The 16,745-nt window shown below is 47.1% G+C and overlaps 1 protein-coding gene across 3 annotated transcripts in view; it reads right to left on the bottom strand.

The window, feature by feature from the left end:
- The window catches only part of SLC39A11 (solute carrier family 39 member 11), a 255,447-nt gene that overhangs the window by 107,924 nt on the left and 130,778 nt on the right, over window positions 1–16,745 (bottom strand). For all 3 annotated transcript variants that reach the window (XM_054047612.1, XM_054047615.1, XM_054047614.1), the window contains one exon: window positions 8,144–8,314. In XM_054047612.1, the coding sequence (XP_053903587.1) occupies window positions 8,144–8,314 (171 nt within the window). The remainder of the gene's footprint in view (window positions 1–8,143; window positions 8,315–16,745) is intronic.

Genomic DNA, 16,745 nt, shown 5'->3' with positions numbered 1-16,745 from the left:
CTCCTGTTCTTTTTTCGATTCAGGGGTGTGTTTAAGCACTGAGCCTAACAAAAACAATTAAAGCAAGTGACTCTGGTAAGAGGCAGACACTCACATGGCCTCAGGCGGCACACAACCCTTCTTTGCAGGGAGGAGGGAGAAGCTGGTGGAGGAGGTGGGTTGCAAGTGGGGATGTGGGGGAGCGATCGGAGAGAGATGGGTGAGTAGGAGCGAGGGGGAGATCCCAGCATGCTGGCTAAGCTTTGGTTAGTCACCTGAACCAAACCATCGGCAGGCTGCCTGTCAGGAGTGCTGGCCTGAGGTGTCGCCTTTCATACTAGGCAGGCATTTCTGGCACGAAGCTAATGAAAAGCAGCGGCTTTGCAGAACCAGCATCTGCAATGACATGGACATTAACCCCCCAGCTGGAGGGACTGGGCAGAATTTGCCCCTTCAGTAGCCCGTACACCCATGCAGAGCGACTGCAGTGTGGATGTAAATCTGGCATCAAACCCAAATTCTCCACCTTCCCTGCTGGGAGCTCTTTTACATCCACTTAGCACAGGTATAAATCAGTACCCAATGTGCAATGCAGAGACGAGTCACGCCCTGGGAGTCAGGACTCCGGGGTCCCCGGCTCCGCTCTTCCAACACTCTGTGTGTCTCAGATAAATGAGGGGAATATTCACCTAGCAGAGGAGGTAAGAAACCCCGGCAAGGTGCTCTGAGATCCTCTGATGACAGGCTCGACATAAGCAGCAGCAGCATCAATTGACACTAACACATAAGTCTGCTACCACCAAACAAATGGGATTGAACTACGTTCACACTGACAAAGATGGCCTGGCACAATTTCATGAACCAGATTGTGGTAACGGGTGGCAGTAGGAGGCTACTGCATGCAGTTCTACCCAGGATCCACTCGGTGCACGCTCACCCCAGCCTCAACTTCTCCAGTTTGCAACGAAACCAAACAAAAACCCAGCAGCTCAATCCAACAACCCACCACGCGAGCTTCTGCACCAGGGCGCTCCCTGTAACATGCTACACTCAGCAAAGCGGCCCCGCGCTGCAGGAGTGTGAGCTAATTATGTCAGGCTTTCCACTTATAGGGTTATAATTAAGGGAGAACATTACAGTGTTTACAAACCCCGCGCGGTGGAAAGAGGCCTCATCAAATTTAACCTGCCGGAGACGTGACACGAGGCACTGCTGAGCGACGAGCAATGCCAGGGGAGTACAATGCTTTGCAAGGAAAACAAAAAGAACTTCAGTGACACCTGATTTTTAGTTCTTTAAGTTGCCTTTTAAATGTCACGGCAGCAGGTTGGCATCCTGGGGAAATCCCTGTTCCAGGACGAGACAAAGATGGGTCAAATACTATGGTGATGGGCACTATCACCCTTCTCCCTAATCCCAATGACCCCACCAGTTCAGCTTCCCTTCTCGAGGCCTTGTCTTCACCTTGAGGAAGACTGCCCCTCTTCCTACTCGCTCACCTGTGGCTGACACCTTTGGTCTCTACACAGCCCTCACAATCTCTGGCAACAGTGCAGAGGAGGTGTCGTGGCAGCTCCATAATAAATGTTGAGGTCCCAAAGAGCAATACAGCCACGAAATAAAACAGGGATGCCCTTTTGGAAACAGAAGGATGGATAAGTACAAACCCCATCGTCAGAGGGTTTGCAACTGGCCAGCGAGTTACCAACCTTAGAGGCTCCCTCTGCTATCGCATCACTTCCTTAGACAGGGCACGCTGGGAAACTGCCCAAGAGGCATGGTCCAGTGTCCAGGGCTTTGGACTAGGAGTCAGGAGACCTGGTTTCTATTCCCACCACCAACGCTAACTGAGACTCCGGGCAAGTCACCTCGCCTTTCAATGCCTCAGTTGTCCAAACTGTGAAATGGAAATAACAACGCTTGTAGGGGGCTTCAATTTCAGTGGACAGCACAAGACGGATGTTACACTCATTCACCTCACCTGCGTAACAGGCTGGCCTGCCTATGCAGTGCTAATGGAGACACACAGGTCAACCGGAAAAGAAAGCGAGCCCCCACTCTTTTAAGGACGGAGCTCACTATAAACATTGCCCCACTCATCGATACTGAAACCTATTCAACTTCAGCCTCAACAACAAGGCCGTTTCCATCTCGCACGCTTTGCCAGCCTGTCCACTGCAAGTTAGTGAAATCTGCAGGGGCTGCATCAAAGCTTGGGCTGTCTGTATCCCTGCCTTGCATGCACTTGACGGCCTCAGGAAAAGACCTTATTTGTTAGCCCGGGAGCCTTGCAGCAGGAGATGAACACAACTCACTTGCTGAGCGGTAACAGATACATTCACAGGGCACTGCTCTCCCACACCACTCTAAATGTTAAACTTTAATGCTGTGACCTTTAAGAAGTAAGAGATCATTTCTGAGGCTCAATAATCGCCCAAGGGGGACTTTGTGCGGTGTCAGAACAAAAAAAGGTTACAACAGCCTCTTCCAAGCCACGGAGAGATTATGGTCATTAACCTATTGCTTTGGGTGACACTTTGTTCATTCCTTTACAAAGGTTTGTTTCTTCAGTGACAGTCCACAGCTCCTTAGCAGACGCTGCGCAGGACAGCAAGAGACAAATGCATGCAGGCACCCTATTCACTCCTGCGCTTCCCGACAGCTTCGGCTGAGGGATAAAATCCAATTACGCTGTTTTCGACTCAAACGCGAGTGACCTTTTTCTTTTGGTTTCTATTTAAAATTATGGTCACCTTTAAAGCAGCTACCGCCCTATCGTCATGCTGTTCATGAGCACTCCACACTGCAATTAGTGCCACTGTTGATTAGTATTTGTTTTGCAGTAATGCTTAGGAGCCCCATTCCTAGTCCCGGTCTCCACTGTTCTAGGTGCTGTACAGACACAGAACAACGACAGGCAGTTTCCCTTTCGGAGGGGAGGGGTTTGCAAACGCAAATGGAGACGTCTTTGCTTTAAACTAACCATTACCAGTGTTTCTCTTTTTTAAAATGTCAATATTCCTAGTGAGCACAAGTTTGGTAGAAGCTTGCACTTAGTTTGGGGCAGGGACAATCTTTCGGTTCTGTGTTTGCACAGCACCTACCACAATCAAGTCTAGCACTGCAGCTCCTAGGCACAGTACCACAATCCAAATAATACATCTTAACAAAAGTCTGATTTGGAAGAATATGTCAACTTATGTCCCCTGGCTCTCCCAGATGGTGAAAGAGTCCACATTGGAGATCTGCTGCTCACTTGCTTGAATTGAAAGGGATTAAAATCAGTTTCATCTCCAACACAAAGCAAATGTTTTATCTATTTAAAAAACATTTTTTTACAAATTCCTATTCAATTAAAGGCCACAGATTTTATTTTAGATCTCTGAAAGCACTGTCTGTAGTTCATTAGTCAGAGAATTCTAATAATTAAGACAAATTGTTCTCCTGTGCTGTAATTTTAGAGTTGTAAGCACAGATTCCAAGTTGTTACAACTCAGCAACTGGGTTTATAATGTATGGGATGTGCCAGATTGGAAGAAACTGAATTAAAAACATCAGAAGGTGGAAATGGATTTTTTTTTTTTTTTTTAAATCACAAACTACAAAATTCCTGAGAAAGACAGAGAAAAGCCACGCAAGGAATCACGAGCAGATTTTCCTAATTTGGGAGACCAAGCAGGATCTGCTTGCATACAGAGAAAGTTACACACAACTCATCTTGCAGACACAAGTCATGCTGACTCAATCAAGTGGAGTTTTCTGGTGGAGAGTCAAGCGTTCAGAATTGGCCTAACTCTGCTCCCACTGAATTCAATGGTAAAACTCTCCCCGAATGCAAAGGATGATGTCAGCGCTTCTGAAAATTCCTGTGGCCAACTCTCATGAGTTTATCACAAGTCTCACGGTACTTGGCATTTTTCCTAAAGCCACCCACGGCTGAAATCACTCTTATTAACTAAGAATCCCAGCTTGCATTTAAAAAGTGTTTCTAGTTCACATAGTTAAAGAGAAGAGCTTGAAAATGTGAACCCCAAACACCCCAACAGAAGAGAGCAACTAAAAGAACCTCATCTTTATAGTTTTTTGCATCTCATGATATTAAAGCAAATCTCACCATATTAATTTTTACAGCAACCATCTCAAACTCATGTCAGTGAAACCTTTACACCACACTGTTGTGTACTCCCTATTCATCTGCTGCACACATCATGGACCTTTTAAATGCCACGACAGCAGGTCGGCATCCTGCGGAAATCCCTGTTCCAGGAGGAGACAAAGATGGGTCACATACTATGGTGATGGGCAAGGTAGCCTATCATCACCCCTCTCCCTAATCCCAATAACCCCACCAATTCAGCTTCCCTCCTCGAGGCCCTTTGCATCATGTCTCCAATGCTTGCAGTCACGGAGTCCCACCAACAACATTTTCATCAGCCATAGGGTTATCGTTGACTAAAGCAAGGCTATGAATGAACAGGGCCAGTTACCTTAGAAAAAGAGGTGAATCAGATGGGACATGATAAAGGTATGCGAAGTAATGACTCCTATAAAGAGGATACATCAGAGACAGCAAGATGCAGCAAATTCATAACAGATGAAGAAAGGAAACATGTTTTCACACAATTCAGAACTGGCCTGTGGGACTCCTTGCCACAAGGGATCATTTAGGCGAAGATTTTAACAAAAAAAAAAAAAGACTGGAGAGTTAATTGGGTAATTAGAGTTTCTGGAATTATCAGCGTATTAAAAAACCCCAAACCAAGAGTTTTTGAATGGAAAATGGGCATCAATCCATTGAGATATCGAGTCACAAGGCCTAAGGGCATAAGCCAATCTCTTACTATTGAGGAATGGTAGGAGACATTCCAGTAACTTACTCCTGGGGAAATTCTGCGCCATTTCACATGCGCAGAATTTATGTCCCCTGCAGATTTCCTTGCTTTCCCACAGAAAAATGACTTTTTGACAGGGAATCCACAAGAGTGGGCATGCAATCCTCCCCAGCAGTATGTTTCAGGTGCCTAGGACAGCTGGCAGAGAGGTAAATCACTGTGGGGCAGGAGGTGGGACCGGGGAACACCCAGCTGATGGCTCCTACCCTGTGCCGGGCTCAGCAGCTAGTCCCAGCTGGGCAGGATGGGACTTCTTCATCCCCTGCACGGCATCTGGGGCCGGATGAGACCCACCCCCCCCCAGATTTCTCCCTTGGCTGCAAGAATCACTGCAAACTCTCCCCGCTCCCAGCTTTCTGCACCCATCGCTCCTCAGCTGCAGGGGGAAGGATCCCTGTACAGAGAGCTGTTCCCCCATCCGCCCAACCCCTGTGCATCCAGACCCCCTCATACCCAGTCCCCCCCACCGAGCCTCATCCCCCGCACTCAGAATCCCCCGATGAGCCCCACTCCCCCTGCACCTGGACCACCCTGACGAGCCACCCGCACCCGGATCCCCACCTCACCGAGCCCCAACCAGCTGCACCTAGATCCCCACCCCACAGATCCCGACTCCTCCAGCATCTGGACCCCCACCCATTGAGCTCCCCACCCCAGACCCCTCTGCTGAGCTCTATCCCCTCACACCAGAGACATACCCCTTCACTGAGCCCCAACCACCTTCACCTGGACCCCCCTGCAGAGTCCCATTACCGTTGCATCCAGAACCCCCAACAAGCACCTGTGCATCCAGATCCCACACTGAGCTGCCCACACCCAGACTGCCCCACAGAGAACCCTTTCAACCCACACCTGCAGAATTTTAAAATATTGTGCGCAGAATTTTAAGTTTTCTTAGCGCAGAGTGCCCTCGGGCATAATAACTGCCTACTGCTGAGTTTCTTACGTCTTCATCTAAAACAGCTGACAGCCCGCTGGGCTAGATGAATTATTCCTCTGACCCACTCAGGCAATTCCTGTATTCCTATCCCAGACCGAAAGGCTTAGCATGCTGAATTTACTACTAGCCTTCATCCACCCTCTAGTTTGCTCACACTGTAAAATAAACACTCTGTGCAGTATGTCACTATAGCCAGTGCTAACCAATGAGATCTAGCACACACCGGTTAGATTTATGGCACCTGGGAGAATTTTAACTCCGAGATTCTTGGCTTTGGCGAGTTTAAAGCATCAACCCCAATGCTGCATTAAATGACATTTTATTTGCAGTCAATCTTCTACTTGCCCACTGGCCACTCAGCGATACAAACTTGTATAAGCTTTCGAGCAGTTTCAATTAATCTAGAGCAGGTTTCACAGGCGCATGGTAAAAACCCCAGAATTTTTCCTACACTTGCAGCTAAGCACTGATGAAGATATAGCGTAGTTGACAATTGCTAGTACAGACAAGGCTGGGATGCACAATGAATTAGTGTTAGCAAAGCACTTTGAGATCATCCAACGAAAAGTGAAGCGAAGGTATTATCGTTCACCCTCTTTGGGATGAAGGAAACCTAGTTAAGTGAATGCCTCCACCCAGAAACAGTAGATGGAGCAATGAAGGACAGTGAAAAATGATTACAAGCTGAAATGAAGCAATTGATTTCAAAGAGACAAGCAAGCAACAGAAGGATGGAAAGAATGCATTTTTTGAAATGCATGAGCAGAAAGCACCCATACACACCCACACCCACACCCAACCCACGGCTACTATCTCCAGCTTCATGTTTCTATAATTTTTTTGCCATTTGGCTCCTGACTGTCCTTGAAGTGGGTACAGGAGCTGTGATCAAAGCCACGTAATTCTGAGCTTTTTCACGAGTCAACACAACAGAGAAGCATCCAACAATGAAATTTAAAATTACAGTTCTGTCACAGCAGCGAGAAGCCACCCCTAAAATCAGAAAGCACACGCAACAGAACACGGAAATTTCTAGAGTCTCTGTTCTGATGGGAAGAGTGTCTGTTTTATTTGAGCACCTTTCATTTAGTATGCGGTAGCAGCTTCACTGCCACGGAGCGATACAGTCACCGTGTTTTGGAATCCTGCTTTCTCAAGCGAGCACAGAGAATCCAGCATTTCAGTCTCCCCAAGATCAAAGCTATGCAGATCAGTTTCCTTCTATCCTTCCATAACACAGGTTACACATCTAAATGAAATAAGGGCTCTTCTAACAAGGAAAAGAGATAGAAAGGGGAGGGGGAAAAAGAGCATACAAGGAAAGCAGCCTGAAAGAGTTATCCCGTCTTACCCCCAGCGTAAGAAAGAATTACAAAGCAACTAAGTGTTGTCAACGCTCACAATTTTAATGCCAGTCCTGTGGTATCATTTTTCTTAAAGCCCCAGCTCCTGGATTCATGTGATTGTGAGAATCTCAGCTTTCTTTTAATTAACCAAAAAGAAAATGTTTCTGTCCCTCATGGTTGCAGAGCAAATCCCTATCAGCGCAAAGACCAGCAGACAAATAAAAAGCCTAACAGTCATTTTTAAGAGCTCATGGTTTTTAACTCTCGTGATTTGGGGGGGATGGAGGGGGGTCTGACATGATTTTTAAACACTTGGGGCTGGCAGTAGGGGGAGACCAAGGGAATTTAGAACACCGTGCAGAATCAGGAGCCATTCTCCTGAAACTGCCACCCGCTAATGTATATTGATGATTCAGCCTTTATAGGACCGAATAACATGAACACAGACAAGCAAGACCAGCTGTAGCAGATTTAAGCAAAAAGGTGCTCAGATGCTACTGCGATGGGCAGCGTCTGCAATCGTGAAACAGCAATAAAAACAAAATGGCCATTCCAAAATCCTTGATGCGGTGGCAAGAAGGCTCTCTCTCTCTCATCCAACCGAGGGAACGACATCTTCAGGAACAGGCCACTGCAAGTGACATGGTGGATGAGCTAGTATCTTTTATTGCACCAACATCTGCTGATGGAAGGGACAAGCTTTTGAGCTCCACAGAGCCCTTCCTTAGGTCTGGAGAAGGTAACCAGGGTGTCTAAGCTAAAGAAAAGGTCGGACAGATTGTTAAGCACAAGAGGGTCACACAGAAGGTCTGATAGACACTCTGGTTACCTTCTCCAGAGCGGATGAAGAGCTCGGTGAAGTTTGACAGCTTGTTCTTTGCACCAACAGAAGCCGGTCCAATAAAAGATATCGCTTCATCTCTATCGCTGCCGGCGACAAACACGGCTACACCCACCCTGCAACTGAAAGCAGACACGGTGCTTACCTGGAATGTTATGTATCGTTACAGCTAGAATGAGCAGCATAATTCGCCGCCAACTGCTGCTTCCTGGGGCCAACGCGCTGTCTCCAGAAGTCTGAGATGCAGATGGGACTTCTGACTGGCTGGCTCCCGCGCCCTTCCGTCTCTGATAGGGCTCCCCGTTTTCACCTCTGTCTGAGGGGGAAAGAGAAATTGACTCGAGATCAGTTCAAAAGGGGGCAGGCTCATGCTGGGAACCATTTGCCCCACCCACAACCAAAAAACCAGCAGGAAAGATGCTGCTCAAACCGCAGCATGGAGAAGGTCAAGCCTCCCTCAGCGTTCCATTTTGGTTCACATTATTTATGGTTCCACTGCAGCTGTAAGGTTGACAAGTACTAGTGCAGACAGTGCTAGTGTAGACAAGCCTGCATTAAAGCCACCATGCCGTCTAGACCTGCTCTGAGCAGGTCTAGACAATGTGGTGGTTAAAACTGATAGGCCTATAAGGCAGCAATGTCCAGTCACCTTCCAACAAGGGGCAGGGTGGCAGTGATGTGGGGACCTTCCTGTGCTACAGGTACAGGAAAGGGTGCGAATTACAGAGTGTGACGTTATAAGATTAAAATAGGCCCATGTAAATCATTGTTGCGACCACTGTTACATAATTGCAACACATCTTGTACAAAGTAGGTCATGTAAGGTGTCAATGGAAACGTTATAATTTGCTGAATTGATTATCCTATTTGTATGCATGCATCATTTTTGCATCTGAAGTTATGAATATTGACTATGTACCTGTATTTCAAAGGTGTTTGCTCCTGGGGTAACACCCACAAGGGTTTTTGCCAGCACACTGTGAAGGGACTATTCAAGTTATAAACACAACTCACAACGAATCATGGAAGAAGCCTATCCACACCTGATGGACCTTCCTGAAGAGGTTCCAGCTATGGTCCCTGCTGTGACTCATTGAAGCATGCAAGGGCATGTGAGTAGACCATGTGATGCTAAACTCCATCTTGTGTGCTTGTGCTTTCCCCCCAAACTATGCTGACTCTGAGGGCTTTGTTTGGGATAATGAAGTTCCCCTCCACATGACAGAAGCTATAAAAGGCCCTGGGAACATCTCCATTTGTCCTCTTTCCTGCTCTGATCTCGATGTTCTTATACTAATGGGAGCATTCTAACCAAGGGACTGAGGACCTTCCAATTATTTGGGAGCAACCAGAGACTTAATCAGTTAGCAGTTTATGTCATCACGGCTTTAAGCCTGACCCAAGAACTTTGCAATTATTGTATGTATTTGATTCCTTTAACCAATTTTAACTCTCATCTCTGTCTTTCTTTTTATAAATAAACCTTTAGATATTAAATACTAAGGACTGGCTGTAAGCGTGTATTTGGGTAAGATCTAACATATTCATTAACTTGGTGGGGAATGTGTCCGATCCTTGGGATTGGTAGACCTTTTTCTATGATGAACAATATTTTCAAGAATCCTCATCCTATTTGACTTGGCTGTCTGGGTGGGAAGCCCAAGACTGAGTTGCTTTAAAAGGAACTGTGTTTTGGCTTCTGTGTAACCAATACAGTATTATAGAAGTCGTTTTGAGTCTAGCTTGATGAATCTACGTATTGAAATAACCATCAGTTTGGGGGATTGTCTGCCCCATTCTTCGCAGTTTGCCCTGATTGAGCAATCTCAACATGGCTCCCCAGGACCCCAGTCACACAGGGTCTGAAAAAGAACCAGCCCGTTTCCATCCCGCACACACAAGACCTGCCTCCTGGGAATCATAGAAGGGACCTTGAGAGGTCATCTAGTCCAGTCCCCTGCACTCATGGCAGGACTAAGTATTATCTAGACCAGTGGCTCCCAACCTTTTTCGTCTGGTGGGCGCCAGACGACGAGCCACTGCAGACCGTGGCCAGCAGATGAGCATCCGCCAAAATGCCACCGAGAAGTGGCAATGTCAATAGACGTCGCCGGCGAAATGCCACTGACACCTCTGGATGACGCTGCTCGTTGGCAGCATTTCGGCGGATGCTCGTCCACCAGCCAGTACGCGGGCGCACATAGATGCCCCAGCGAGCGCCATGGTGCCCGTGGGCACCGCGTTGTGAACCACTGACCTAGACCATGCCTGACAGGTGTTTGTCCAACCTGCTCTTAAAAATCTCCAATGATGGAGATTCCACCACCTCCCTGGGCAATTTATTCCAGTGCTTAACCACCCTGACAGTTAGGAACTTTTTCCTAATGTCCAACCTAAACCTCCCTTGCGGCAATTGAAGCCCATTGCTTCTTGTCCTATCCTCCAGGATTAAGAAGAACAATTCCTCTCCCTCCTCCTCGTAACAACCTTTCATGTACTTGAAAACTGTTACGTCCCCTCTCCGTCGTCTCTTTTCCATCTGTTGCTGAAGGAAGGCACCATTACATTCAGTTATGTTTTCATTCCCACGGAGGGCGACCAGCTGTCCGGATTTTATAGGGACAGTCCCGATATTTGAGGCTTTTTCTTATATAGAAGCCTATTACCCCCTCACCCCCGTCCCAATTTTTCACACTTGCTGTCTGGTCGCCCTATTCCCAGGTTTAGACCAGGTCATTACCTATAGTCAGTGGCTGCTCCCGGCCACCTTCAAAAGACTTGCTTCATTTTCATCTGCTAGCATGTTTCCTGCTAAGCCGAGACTCCAAGACTCTCCCCAACCCAGGCTTCCAGCAGGACATTAACTGGCATCCGGCTCTCTTTTGGCCAGCATTTTTAAAGGCACGTCAGTAAAATCCAAGCATCGGGGCTGTGAAAGGACAGAACGAGCAATGGCCTGCACTATAATCAAGACCACTCAGACCGTTTCTCTCCCTGTTCATCTTTAGTTTGAAAAGGCGAGAAGAAGCCAAGAAATTACATGGGCAGAAATTCCTGCACCTCACACAGGCAACAGCTGCTGCTTTGCACTAAAAAAGATTTGACATTTTAGATGCACTTAACTCTCCCCCTCCCCCGACTCCCCCCACCTCAGAATTTTAATGGCAAACAAACAAGTGCAAGAAGTCATCTGGAATTGTTTTGATTGAATGTCAACTGCTTCCCATGCCATTTCTAGGCAGGATAATGCTCAACTATCGCGTTGCACATTGCAAAGCATGCATTTTCAGTGCCAATTAAGAATCTTTGCATCAAAGTGCTCATGCAAATTGACCCACACGGTCACCAGAGAAAAGGAGGTGTGTGTGTGTGTGTGTTGTCATTTTATAATTCACCTCATGCCATCTATAATAGAAAAAAAAAAAAGGAAAAGCACTTAAAAGCATTTTGAGGAGATGCTCAACAAAAAAACACTGTCGGGATTACATTTTCAACACCAAAGAATCAGCACATTTTAGTAATCAGAAAAACGACAGGAAAGCTGGAAACAAAGAAATCAGATGCCATGTGACCAGCCAATTCTTCCTGGATGTCAGCATGGCAACCACTACAAAGTACCACGCTCCTGGGGTGTATCTGACTGATGTTACCCAGCTCAGCAAAGTAGTCTGCTCACAGATACCTGCGCTTCTCTTTTAAAGCAACATCTGCAGCCACGCTGGCTGTCCACAACACTAGCAAATAATACACAGGACCAGACACCCGGTCAGCCCAAAACTCGAGCCAAACCGACAGTCTGTGCTAACACATTTGCTTGCAGGATTTCATTCCAGTCCCCAAGGATAAACAGAACATTATTTGTCAGTGGGAAAGGAAAGCCAGTGAGTGATGCAGACCTGATAGCGGGGATTAAAAACCCTTGAGTGGCTTTTTTGATGTACAGCCAGTGCCTGGGCTTAGTTTATTTGCTTTTAACCGGGTAGCTCTTGCTTGTGTTTTTCAATATCTTAGTCCTTGGGCAATGGAGCATTCTACTCAAATATTCAAAATCTGGGACTGCATAGAACTGGAAAGGTGGCATAGATGACCACAAACCTCATATAGGTATGAGAGGGAGGGCCCATTCTGCCCCTTCTTCTGACCAGCTAAATAATCAGCAGGCGTTACAATAAGCTATGAATGTGGTTGAAGACTCCAAACGCGAATGGAATCTTCTGAGCCTTCACCCAGACCTGTAATGCCTGCAAGTGCATCACTTAATTGCAGAATGGGAATGGTTCAGTATTATCTATCCCCCAGCCATGACAGCCGTGTGTCCCATAGGATATTTTCCTGTACTTTGCCCAGCCGAATTCCAAAATTTCCAAGCTCTGGGGCTCTCTGTCTCCCAGGGGAGACCATTCCACAGCCCAACAGATCTGCCAGGAAAATTTTCAGCCCAAACATCCCCTCTCTATTTCATTGAGTTCTTCCTTCCTTATGCACCGCTGTGCATCAGGTTTATCCTTTTCGGGTAGTGCCCCTCTTTGGCCTCCTGCCTTCTACCACCACTCGAGATGTTCAACACCATGGGCCATCGCCGGGGCACAGGGGACAAACAGCCCTTCAGAGCAGATGGCAGAAAGAGAGCGCCACGTGTATGGGGAGTGGGCTGAAGCTTTCTGGGGCTGCAGTTTAACAGGTGCTAATGGGGTGGACGGTGTGCCCGAGAAGGGAATACAGCAGGGGTACCAGGGAGTTTGGGCATATGAAGGACCAGTGGGACTATCAAGCCTTGTAGCTGAAAATGAAGATGTACTAGATCGTGCTCTCCTGGGCTGCAGCTGATGTTCAGAGAAGTGGTGCAGACTCTTTTCTCGCTGGTGAGCATTTAGCTCTTTAGGGGTCTTTGACGTTCTCTATTTATGTTTAAGACTGAGCTGCACGAGAGCCGATGCACACACACTGCAGAGAGAGGAGGGAGCTCAACTTTGGCTTTTAAGAGTGTGCGCGCCCGGCTTCCTAAAATAAACCAGTCTCTGATCTTCCGCATTTCGATAAAATCAGGACTGTCCCGCTCTTTAGCCCTTTGTCCCACGCCCCGACTGATGTACAATGGGGACGCCATTTGTCCCAATATTCAGGTGAGGAGGCGGGCGGGGAAGTGAGGCGGGAGGTGGGTGAGGAGGCGAACAGCAAGTCGGGTGGCAGGCGGGCAGGTGGGATGGGGTGAGGAGGCGGGTGGATGGCGAGGAGGAGAGCAGCGGTCGGGCAGACAGGGGGGTGGGGGACACTAGACGGACAGCAAGGAGACTAGCGGGGAGGTAAGCAACAGGCAGGCGGTGAGGAGCAGAGTGGGGAGGCTATCTGCTCCCATAAAAACACCCCCAGAGAGGCACTGGATTATACTCAACCCAACGAAGATGCAGCCTGGAAAGATGTGATGAAAAATATTGGGATTGCTGGATGTGGGGAGCAAAAAATGGGGAGAACTACATGGAGAGGAAGAAGTTGAAAACCTCAGACAAAATGAATATTGTATTGGGCAGAACCCAGCCATCAGGTGGTACACCTAGCAGGAAAGGAAATGGAGCCACTAACACACCCTAATGCTAAGGGCTTGTCTACCCTAGGGATTTGTGTATCAGTGTAGCTACAGCCGTACCAATGCCTACTGTAGATGTGTTGCACTGGTGTGAACGGGGCAATTGCACTGGCATAGCTTAAACCCAGGATACCCTGGAGTTTACACTGGGGCAAACATGTTGGTGCAAATACAACAGTGAAAAAAATCCCATGAAAAGACAAGGTAAGAATTGGTGCTCAGAAATCTGTCTTTGATACTTCTACCGCCCCAATGAATGCAGTATCTGAGCACATCGTTATCTTTATGTATTTATCCTCCGAGGCAGCATTGGGCGATTCACCCCATTGTATAGGTGGAGAACTGGGGCACAGGGAGGCCAAGTGACTTGCCCAATGTTACACAGAGCAAAGAATTGAACCTCGGTTTCCCAGGTACCAAGCCAACACTCTAACCACTGGACCATGCTTCCTCTCTAAAGAAAGATCCCTTCCACCTCTTCTAAAACTCATTTTAGCCGATCACTCTGCAGGGTTTGTATCCATCCTCTAGGTTATCGACATCAGGGTTCAGAGCAAGAAGGCACAGCAAGCTGAAGACACAGCAACATTGATGATGTTTATGGAAAGCTCTCTTCGCTGTAATGAATGCCCCCATGTAAAAACAAACCTGAGGAAATTCCTGAAACGACAAAGCAGGCACGGGAGTAGGAATTACTCTGTCAAAAAAATGCTACGTAGTGAGAGAAAACCCATGTAGCCGAGCTGTGGAGAACAGCACTTAAATTCAAGTGACAAAGTTATTTCCATCCTTGCAGAATTTGTTTTCTTTAAAAGTAGTCATAAAACGCCTGGAAAAGCATCTGATAGCAGCAGCAAGAGCAGAAGAAAGGGAAAATGGAGTTTGAGATGCAATTTTGCAATCCTCGTTTGCTGCCGTGTGGCCTCAAAAGCTGAAGGAAAAGGAGATTTTAGGTTAGCCGCTAGAGAATTTTTTTTTTATTGAAAATTTGAAGATTTTGGGGGCCAGCTCCTCAGCTGATTGTGAGTCAGTTTCGCTGCACTCGGTGGAGCTACACAGATGTACACTAGCTGAAGCTCTGGACTTTCGCCCGCCTTTTCTAGATAGGCTGGTTCGAAGATCTCAGTTGTGCTCGTGCCTCCAGTATTCTCCCTTTGCAAATGTCCTCCTGTGAGCTCAGACATTTTGTGCGATGGTTTACCCGTTTGACCTACAGTGAAATTCCTGAAATTCAATGGGGGGGTGGGAAGGTGCCCAATTTTCTCAGACGTCTTTGAAAATCCCAGCCGTGCTCTCCCCTCTACCGGTCAAGTTGGAAAACGGGCATAACATCCCTGTGCTGCAAATATTGTGGGGATTCACCCGTTAATGCCAGGAAAGTGCTTTGAGATCTTGGTTGCTCAGCAAGAGAATACCCTCGTCTGATACAACTGCTTCCCCTCTGATCTCTCACCTACAATTCAACAACTCATCCAACCGCTGCATTGGGCCTTTTCTAACACACAGATTTTCCTCGTTGGCCAAGGTGAGACATTTCCGCCATCGCACATAAAAGATGCAAATATCGTCTGGGGAGCAGAGCACCTCTACGAATATTCAAAAGACAATCTGTTGCCTAAGGATTTGGATTCAAAGCACCTACGTGGTACCCAGACGTGTTAGCAAGCTCATCAAGCAGACAGTGGGCTCAACTTTCCACCAATGCTCATGTTTCTCAAGCAGTTTAACCTTCTCAGATGTCCAGGTTGTACAGCTGTTGGGCCACTGATTGGGTAGCAAGCTGGTTTCCAAAGTCTAATTACGTGGTTAGAAGGGCTGGTTTCGTTGTAACCTCACCCTTCATCCGTTTTACCTCATTATGCGATTCCTTTTATAGTAACAGAATCAGATTATGCAAAGGCTACAAATGAAGCGTAACTGCAACACAGAGCATTAGTGTTGCTTGGGGCATGCGATGAAGTGTATCTATAGCAACCCTTATGGATTTTCCTTTCTGCATGTGAGTGTACGATAAATGCAGACTCCAATATCTCTGTTGCCACCTTTTTTAAACTAGATCAAAAGACACTAAAACACACACATACACCCCTAACTTGAACCAAGGTAATGTTCCCTTGCCTGCTCTTTCATCTCTTATATAATCATTTCCTCTAATATTGTGTATTGACGGGTGCTACTGAACACAGAGAAAGGAAGAGCGTGAGGATTGCATCACTAAATGTTCATGGATACTTTTTTTTTTTAATTTAAACTTCAAGGTGCAACCTGCCCTTAACTCTCCCTTAGCGTTTCTGATCTCTGAACACTGATTAAAATGTACAATGAGCCAAGAGGCTGAACACAGGACTGGGAGCCCAATATCTCTGCCTCAGTTTCCCCCATCTCTAAAGTAGCGATGGTAATCATCTCCTGGGGTACGGAGAAGGTTAATCATTGCTTGCAGATAGAGCCTTAGAGGCTAATTGAGGGCAGGAGGGTAATACGATGGCTAGAGTTGTTTTGTTCTAACCAACATGTACAAGGTGAGAGGCAGCACCCTAACACGTGAAGGGGTTGCCCCTCTATATGTCAGGAGTGACGTGTAACTTGTTTGTACCTGTACCCCTGAGGAGTTGTTTTGTCCGGCCTAGGGGGCAGTGAAGAATCCTGCCACTGACTGAGCCGGTCCATTGTCAGGGGCACAAATTCGTAATATGTCCTGTAGAGTCTGTGGGAAACTATTACCGTGTTTCGTTTGACAATAAACCTGGCCGGGTGCCTTCGTACCTTATCGGAGTCTGTGGTCTTTGGGGGTTCTCTCGGGGTCAGCTGTGTCAGCGATCTGCACAGAGCCAGGGCAGCACGCAGAGGGAACACACGCACGCAGCCGACTTATCAACATTGAATAGAGCAGAGCACCACACCGGTGACGTCTGACAACAAATACCGCCTCATCACACCGTCCCACCTCCTCCTCTGGCAGAAAGTTAGGAAGCAAAGAATATAAAGGAATAGGATAAAATCCTTGATGAGCTTTATTTGATACCCTGTGTCCTCCTGTCTGAAGCCCAGTTACAGGGCCAGGATGAGAGAGACAGACAGACAGACAAAAATCAAGATGCGTCTGCTATCCAATATTCTGCCTAGAGCTATTTGCCCCAATCAAAGAAAGTGCATCAATTCA

The sequence above is a fragment of the Malaclemys terrapin genome, chromosome 13, assembly GCF_027887155.1.
Source record: "Malaclemys terrapin pileata isolate rMalTer1 chromosome 13, rMalTer1.hap1, whole genome shotgun sequence".
Taxonomy (NCBI): domain Eukaryota; kingdom Metazoa; phylum Chordata; order Testudines; family Emydidae; genus Malaclemys; species Malaclemys terrapin.
This window is presented reverse-complemented; position numbering and strand designations above follow the sequence as displayed.